We start from the raw sequence: 9358 nt of genomic DNA, 5'->3' as shown, positions 1-9358 counted from the left end.
TCGCCTTCTACGACACCCACGGGAAGAAAGGGGCACGGCAATAATTATTGTTAAAGAATAAATTTAATGTTTTGTCAAATAGTTAAATTATCCAAGCAAATGAATGAATAGTGTGTTGCGGCAATGAAAGCTCACAGCGTCGGTCGGTTGGGCGGGCTGGGTGCGCGCGCCGGCCGGTGCCGGTTCGCGGGCGCGGGACGAGGCCGGGCGAGCGACGCGCGCCACGCAGACGCGCCGCGATGGTGGGCCGCGACAGCCGCTCTGTGAGCGCGGCGCGCCCCTGGGCGCCGCGGCATGAGTAGCGCCCGCCCGGCCGGCCCGCGCGCCCGCCATGGCGCAGGCCGCGCCCGCGCCTCACCGCACGCACTCCTTCGCCAAGAAGACCTTCCACAAGCCCACCTACTGCCACCACTGCTCGGATCTCCTATGGGGCCTCATCGGCCAGGGCTACGGCTGCGAAGGTACGCGCATGCGCGCCCGGCGCGTCGATACCGGCCACGATCAGGGTTATGCAACCCGGGGCACGACCACCTGTCCGCGCCCTCGACCTTCCTACCCTTAACCCTCGCGTGCCGTCCGCCGCCCGACACGACCCGAAAACCTGGACCGCTTACCATTTGTGCCAGACCCTCCGAGGAGGTCTCAGTTCGATGGCTAGTGTAAATATATGTGGTGTTTCTGATCAGGAGATGATGGCCGGCGAGTGGACGGAGCATATTGATCGATCTGTTTTGTAAGAGGTTTTTTCCTGCGGCGGCGCGCGGCGCGCGGGGTGCGGCCGGCACCTGCTAGGCTAGACGTGGCCGTGCCGATGTGGTCCAGGTCTGTACCATTCCTCTATCCTGCTCCATGAGTAGCATGCTAGACAGAGACGGATGCGTTTGTCGCTCGAATCGTCACTGCCACGTCTGGCTACTGCGCACCAATTTTCCAACAGATTTCGCCCTATGTATATCGTATCGTTCTGAAGAACTTTCTTTTCTCTTTTGGTACACTTATTATTACTCTAGGTAACAAGAATCTATATTCAACTGTTTTCTACTTGTGTGAAATACGCTCTAAAACTTGACCGAGTGGTATGGTAAAGTAGGTACTAAATAGTACCTTCTTGCGATAACTAACAGGTCCTTTTCAAGTAAGTGCCTATAATAGTTACAAAACAGATAATTCTCATCATATGTATGTATGTAGCTATAGTAATAATTACTTACATCTCCAAACGTATACAAAATGAAGCGTGACGCACTTGTGATACTCATGCCTACACTTGGCGATTTTCCTTTAACACGGAATACGTAAACCATACAGATGCGCAAATTTAGGCACATCACCAAATACCTATTTATTTATTTATTTATTTAATCTTTATTGTACACAAAGAAAGAAAAACGTATAGTACAAAAGGCGGACTTAATGCCAGACAGCATTCTCTTCCAGTCAACCTTTAGGCAAAGCAGAGATATTGTGGGCGGTGATGATACCTATTAAATTATTATTCTGACTAGTATTACCATACTGTCTCCATACTAAACGACCAATGTCACACCACATACTTATTGTCAGTACTTAACTGTACGAACAGAATTTAAAATAACAAAAACCTCTTTCATTTGATATGTAACACAATATAGTTCTAGAAACTTTGATTTTTAATTTTCACTTTTACCCTCCCAAAAGTAAATTTTCTTAATTTAAATTACATATCCGTCTTTGGGTCACAGGTTTACATATACGTGCCACAAGTTAATCGGTTCAGTAGTTTCGGAGAAAATTGGCTGTGACAGACGCACGAGTGATCCTATAAGGGTTCCGTTTTTCCTTTTTGAGGTACGGAACCCTAAAAAGGATTTCTAAGATTTAACAATCGAATTAGATTTTCTAACTTACAAAGCTTTTTGCTACTTTCTAAAAATCACGAACAAATAAACACAGTTTTAATTTGTTTCAACGAATTACGGCGTTTGATTAAACATATCAAATAAGTACATATTTAAGATATGTATAGGACGTTCAAATCTGAATGCACAAAATGGTAACAACAAAATCGTGTCGGCAAATTCACTATTTTTAACCGCCGCACCCAAATCTCAAGGAAAGTGGTTTTCAATTCGTCTGTAAAATAATGTTAGTTAATCGCGTACCTGTGTGTGACTTTGAATGCGTACAAAGCCTTATCATTATATTTTGGTGTAAATCCCCGATGAAAGATAGCTATATACAGTTACTTATAATCACCTGCTAATATGGTAAACAACCTGGATCACAAAAATATTTGACAAGATCCACACTTTGTAATTTGTAGAGCCATATGAGTGTTAGATATTGTTGGTGCCTTCGAAGAGTAGGTAAACATACTATCTATTGCAGACGACTGCAATTATATGTTAGTGAACACTTTGGTGAATACCTGTGTGGTGACGGGTTAAGAATTTCACCACCCTCTTTCTTCCCGTGGGTGTCGTAGAAGGCGACTATGGGATATGGGTTAAATTGTGGCGTAGGCGAGAGGCTGGCAACCTGTCACTGCAATGTCATCAACCCTGTACCGAACATTCTCCTCACGTGTGAAAGTCAACACTACGTTGACATTGGCTATCAACCCCCCCTTATTTGCCAGGAGTGGCACTGAAGCTTTGGTAGTTTCGTGTGCTCTGCCTACCCCTTTATGGAATACAGGCGTGATTGTATGTATGAACACTTTGCCGTTAAGATAATGGTGATTGACTAAGGGCCAGTTGCATCAACCACATTTGACAGAATAAAATTTAACGAACGCTTTAACGTTGACAGACGGTTTGATGCAACCGATCCTAAAGCCAACTACTTCTCGTACTTCCCATTCCCAATAATTTTAAGACATGGGTCAAAACTAAATTAGTTATTTCTACTTATCAACATAACACGGTGATAAGCAGTAAATATAACATCCTATAAATCACATAAAACAGCAGAAATGATTTACATTTGCGTTTAAAAATACAACTACTTTTAGTTCGTGCCGGCAATTATACGCCAAATCACACATAATACGTTAAATTGTGTTGTACATACCTAATACAATCTTTTTTAACCTTTATAATTCAAAATCATATTCAGAAAGTGCAGCATATTTGCACACATGTATACCAGTAAAGTATGCAAACACAGCATAATATAGCATGCACAAGGTGCAAATTAATTATTCGCAAAACAAATTATTTAAAAAATCATATAAATAAAATAAAACAAAAATTGAATAAAAAAAATAGAAAAGAAGGTTTGTAGTAGGTGTTTTATAAGTGACGTCGTTTATTTATCAGTTTACAATTATTGGATACCAATTCATTTTATTGACCAGCATCAACCGTTTCCATGTAGAGTTCAATCAGCTTCAAATGTGTGATAATACGAGATATTTTCCTTGTATTATCGCGGATATGCGTAACATGTTAAAATAAAATTTTAGTACAACATCCACAAATACCGTATGGTCATCGGATTTGTTAGACCTGTACCCCAAAAGCATAAAATTGTTGTAGTAATTCACCGAATCGCATTTCACCTCGATCTCATATTTAATTTTCGCATTGTGTCTTAATAGTTTTTTTTTCAAGTGGCTGTAAGTTTTAGTCGCATTTCACCTCGATCGTGCATTTAAATATCGCGTTGTGACTCAATCGTTTATTATTTTAGTCGTTATTAGTTTTAGTCGCATTTCACCTCGACCGTGCATTTTAACTTTCGCGTTATGACTCAATCGTTAATTACTTTAGTCGCATTTCACCTCGATCGTGTATTGTATTGGCGACGTGATTCAACGCAACAGTATGAAGATTGAGTAGATTGATGATTCTGTAGACTTGGGTGTAATTCTTAATTTCGGATACTTGGCGTTAAAGAAAGCAAAACAAATGATCTAAGACACAAAGCTGCTTTATTACTCCTTAAAAGAAACCTAATTATCTTCTTAAACTAATACAAATCTGCTTTGTTACTACTTAAACTAAAACACAACAGAAAACGTATTAAACGTAAATTAACGTATCAATTTAATTAGAGTCCCAAACAAACATCGATCGCGGCCAAATGCGTCTACGGTTGGTCTACGGTAACATACTACACAAAAAATTTAATTCTACAATTTAATTATACTAATGTCAAAAGCTACGCGAAAAAGTCGATCACGGCGAAATGCGTCTACGGTAACATACTATACAAAAAATGTAATACTACAATTTAATTCTACTAATGTCAAAAGCTACACGAAAAAGTGCGTCAAGTAAAAAAATCTAGTGATATCTTTTTCATTCAAGGTGAAATGCGATTCGGTGAATTACTACAACAATTTTATGCTTTTGGGGTACAGGTCTAACAAATCGGTCATCGTTATTATCCTTAAATTAATTAAAATACTAATTTCCACAATATAGTACATTACGATACAAATGCGAAAAAAAGGAAGTTCGAAACGAGTGGCGATAAATTAAAACACGATTTTTCAGTAGGTACAGATGCTGTATTTTTTTACGCACTAGTGCGAGAAGTCGTTCATTATATGCCAGGTCGAAACTTCGGAGGGCCACCTGTACTGAAAAATGTCGTACGATACACGTGCAAAAAGGAAATTCGCTTCGAACATCCTTTTTTACGCACCTGTATCGTAATGTAGTATTATACAACACATATAAGTAAGTAAGAAAACTCTTTATTGTACCACCAGAAAAAATATACAAGACATCAAATATAAAAGAAAGAAGAAGGAGGAAGTACAAAGGCGAACTTATCCCTGATAGGGATCTCTTCCAGTTAACCTAATGAAGATAAGTAATGAAGATGTTAGATTTAAATAGTAACAATCCTATTATCTATTATCATCCATACTAATATTATAAATGGGAAAGTGTCTGTGTGTCTGTTTGTTTGTCTGTCTTTCACGGCACAACGGAGGGACGAATCGACGTGATTTTTTTAGGCGGAGATAGTTGAAGGGATGGAGAGTGACATAGGCTACTTTTTGTCTCTTTCTAACGCGAGCGAAGCCGCGGGAAAAAGCTAGTAATATATATTTTAGCATTTTTAGACAAATGTTCTAAACCAAACTTCAAATTAGTAATTACCTAACCTACCTTTTTATTCAGTTTTTAATTGGCATATTTAACCCTTCCCAAATAAATTACTAAATAAAAGACTACCAAACAATGTTACTATTTCTGTGTTCCTATTTTAAATAATGAATGTATTAAGAAACATTCGAAGCCTCAAAGTGCGACGCGTAACCGCCTACGCTTGCTACGCCGTAGTTCGTAGGGTCTGCGTAGCTGCGTAGAACGTCTACCGTGCTGCCTCCTTTAACAATAGCAAAGAGGATCGAGTATTATAGTTACTGTTGAAGTAAAATGTGTAATCACAGTGCATAGACTGCCATCTCTTGACACAGGCTTAAAACTTTTGAACCTCAGTTTTGACAATTTGGCCCATATTCTTAGCTTGATATGTGATAAAATGTCAAATATTAATATTAGCGCCATCTAGCTGAGCGTTTCCCAAAGGTGTAATGCCATCTAGGCCACCGTACCTTTTTCTGTTCTGAGCTACGTTTTTTTCTTAGACTTTATCTGTCTATACGGAGTTATATTGTATGTATATGTCTTTGAAAATAGGCTACTTGCCTCCTAGTCAAATCAACTTCTTTTTAAGAACTGTCAAAACGAATTTTAACGTCTGGCTAATATGGAAGTAATATGAACTCGAATTGAGTGACGTCACGGTCAACTCAGTTACTTTATATATTTCTACCGGACTTATTAAATAGAAATTGGATTTAAAAATAATTTCTCTCCATGGTTTTCTTATAATCATCTGATGCTTTATTTCGTGCATGGTATAAAATATTTTATTTTAACTACAGTCAAGTTAGCTATTGGGTAGCTAAAGCTTTTTGAAGATAAGCAAATATAGTACATTTCGATACAAGTGCGAAAAAGAGGAAGTTCGAAACGAGTGGCGATAAATTAAAACACGACCGAAGGGAGTGCTTTAAATCGACACGAGTTACGAATTCCCTTTTCGCACGTGTATCGAACGACGTTTTTCAGTACAGATGGACCTCCAAAGTTTCGGCCTGCCATATAATGAACCACTTCTCGCACTAGTGCGTAAAAAAAACACCATCTGTACTGAAAATATATTTTCACTACAGATGGAGTTTTTTTTACGCACTAGTGCGAGAAGTGGTTCATTATATGCTAGGTTGAAACTTCGCAGGCTCATCTGTACTGAAAAACGTCGTACGATACACGTGCGAAAAGGAAATTCGTAACTCGTGTCGATTTAAAACACGACCGAAGAGAGTATGGGCATAAAGGGGTCTCAAGCCCAACGACATATGGCAACGGCTGATTAGTTGTTAGGTACCAAAATAAAGAAGAATGTCATTTGTTCTTATAAAAAATAAAAACATGCAAAAACATTTGGGGAAAATATGATTTTGGCCACTACCAGGCTGCGAAACAGCGCCATCTAGTTTTAAGCTTAAAAGGCCCATACATTTCAGGGGTACGCTTTTTTTGTCTGTCCCGGTATTATATGGTCCTTGGTTTAACACTAACATCCGATACGTGTCATATCCATATCTAATATTTGACTTATATTAAAGTTCGAATTGGGCCTTTAGAAGGGTAAGCAAATGACGATGTACGATTCGCTATCAAATGTACAAAACTTATAAAAAACGAAATTTTTTTTATATTTGTTTACCAGTGATATAAGGTAGAAAAGAATGGTAGGTACTTGACGGCCTACTTCAACTGTCAAATTTCTTTTAAGTATTTTACCCATTATGAATGATCCTTCCGGGCTTACTGTATCACATACAATTTCGCCTTTAGCAAAACGCCCCACCGCCCCAGTTTCCACTTAATAATGTAATCAAATGATACACTCACACAATCACATTCGTGCTAAGAATCCACTGACGTCACAGTACGCCAACATAACAATGTATGCACAATTTTCCTCTCTAGAACAAACCCAGGCCTGCCAACACAATAACATTATTTCATTATGCCACTATCGCACCACAGACAAGCGCATTGTGTCTAGCACATTGTGGCATAGACAATAGAGCGCGGCATTGTGTCAGATAGCGTGTGATGGCGGGAAATGGACAAGTTGTGTAGAACGCTGGGTGAGGATGTCCGTTCTGTGTTCGAGGTCGTATATGTCCGGGGCTCAAAGAATGTCAAAGATTTGGATATGGGGTTTTGTTTTTTAATGAAAATAGGCTAGTTTCCTATACTTAAAATAAAATATTTTATGCAGTGTCCGAAATAAAGCACCACATAATTAGAAGAAAAATATGGACAGTACTTATGTTTAATTATATTTAATACAACGGGGTAATATATGCCGCAAGCATTATGGGCACTTTTGCACCGGAGGCGGTGCGGAGCGGTATTGACTAATTACTGTTTGTAATTATTTTTAGTTAAGGCTTTTTTTTTTACATGTATTTCAAATAACTATAAATTGTTAATAATGTATAAGTCAAAGAAAAAGATATAAAGTAAATGAATTGACCGTGACGTCACTCCTCAGTATTTCATAGTAATTCCGATATTAGCAAATCGTTTTGACAGTTCTTAAAAAGAAGCTGATTTGTCTAGTTGGAAACTAGCCTATACTAAGGTCCCTAGTGAAATCGTGGCATGTAACAAAACGTTAATTTCAATAATTATTTTGGAAACGGACAGTTGCTAATTTGGCTTAGCCATTTTTAAACCAAATTGCAGGCGGATCGCTAGAAGCTTGCGACCTGTAGGGAAAAAAGTTACTAGATATACCTACCTACGATACGATATGTTCCTAGATAAAATGGAAACCATCTTTGGCATTTGTACATATGTATATCATATTGCTAATATAATGTGCTACGCTTGTATATTATATAACTTTTATTTATATATAAGAATAGGTAAGTGTAAATCTTAAAATTCCGGTACCTATGTAGCTGTAGGTAATTCCTTACGTGGACGAAAGCTGAGTAAGTAGACGGAAACTAGCACAATGACCCTATTATAGGTATGGTAAACCAAATATGGTCGATACCTATCTTTAGACACAAGCAAATATAAGGGAGCGACAAGGATAAGAGTCCTCCAACTAAAAATAGAATGATATCGTAACGAATAAAATAAAGATAAATATCAGTAAGATTACGAATCAGGAACGACTCTTTAAGAGATTTCTAAAATAAAATACATTATTGATTTTTATAACTTTACAGCTCAGAAAATCAATCGTAATCTGCCGGACCAGGCCCCGTAGCCGAATGGCATTTCTGCGACGCGAAACGAAAACGAAACGCCGCGAAAGGTGGTCTGGCTCTGTCACGCCAATACGCACGAGCGATAGAGATAGATATCTACGAGCGTTTCGTTTCGTGAGCGTTTGTGCCATTCGGCTACGCACCCAGATGACGTAACCATGCCACGTCGTCATCGAAATATGATTGTATTGATTTTTTTCATGTGCCTTTTAAGCAAAGTTATTTCATATTGCTTTTTTTTGTTTTAGTATAGGTTACCGGAGCACACACTTTGTTTAAAATACTACAATATTGTGAAACGGATGGGATCAGTCACCAGTTAGTTTCATAGGTTTCTAGTTTTCTACTCTTATTTTCTTCGAAACTTCTTATTTGACACTGATTTTAAAATACTACATTTATTTATTTTATGGGCGGTTTGTGAATATCCTACCGAATCCCAAAGGCAGTTAAACAAGGTTTTTTAAAGTTATTAAAACCTTCTACAGTACTTTGAGTATCATGATCATGACAATGTTTTTCAAACCTATATCTAGATTTTTTATTTTATATTACGTCGGCGGCAAACAAGCGTACGGCCCGCCTGATGGAAAGCGGTCACCGTAACCTATGGACGCCTGCAACTCAAAGAGTGTCACATGCGCGTTGCCACCCCATTAGAAACTTGTACATTCCCTTTTGCTGTGTTAAATACACAGTAATTTAATAACAAAAATCACCCATTCACACTATTCTATAAATAACCAACGTATTTGACCATTTCATTGTATCTAATCTCTTCCAAACTCGCTCTTACCACTGGTTGTTAAAGTCGACGGCGCGAAGGCTGCAGCAGGGCTACGCCCGGCGTATGTAGGGCAGGCGTGACGTCACTGGTGGTGACCTACTTCTGTCGCCATTGAGAGCCGCGCGTCAATGGCCCCCCTGCATGGACCCCCTGTAGGCGTGGCATTTTTGCTATGAATCGTGACGTCACAAAGAAATTCAAATTTTTTAGAATTTTTTTTTGGAGTAATCTGTAGGTCGGAAATAATTTTGGCGCAGAAATGCATT

The 9358-nt window shown here is 38.7% G+C and overlaps 1 protein-coding gene across 4 annotated transcripts in view; it reads left to right on the top strand.

Annotated features, from left to right (window-relative positions):
* Positions 1-219: 219 nt before the first annotated feature.
* The window catches only part of LOC125237949 (diacylglycerol kinase theta), a 63017-nt gene continuing 53878 nt past the window's right edge, over positions 220-9358 (top strand). For all 4 annotated transcript variants that reach the window (XM_048145212.1, XM_048145222.1, XM_048145196.1 and 1 more), the window contains exon 1: positions 220-461. In XM_048145212.1, the coding sequence (XP_048001169.1) occupies positions 332-461 (130 nt within the window). In that variant the 5' untranslated portion in view covers positions 220-331. The remainder of the gene's footprint in view (positions 462-9358) is intronic.

This window comes from Leguminivora glycinivorella, chromosome 2, assembly GCF_023078275.1.
Source record: "Leguminivora glycinivorella isolate SPB_JAAS2020 chromosome 2, LegGlyc_1.1, whole genome shotgun sequence".
Taxonomy (NCBI): domain Eukaryota; kingdom Metazoa; phylum Arthropoda; class Insecta; order Lepidoptera; family Tortricidae; genus Leguminivora; species Leguminivora glycinivorella.
Note: the sequence above shows the minus strand (reverse complement) of the source record. Positions and strands in the feature narration are given on the sequence as shown.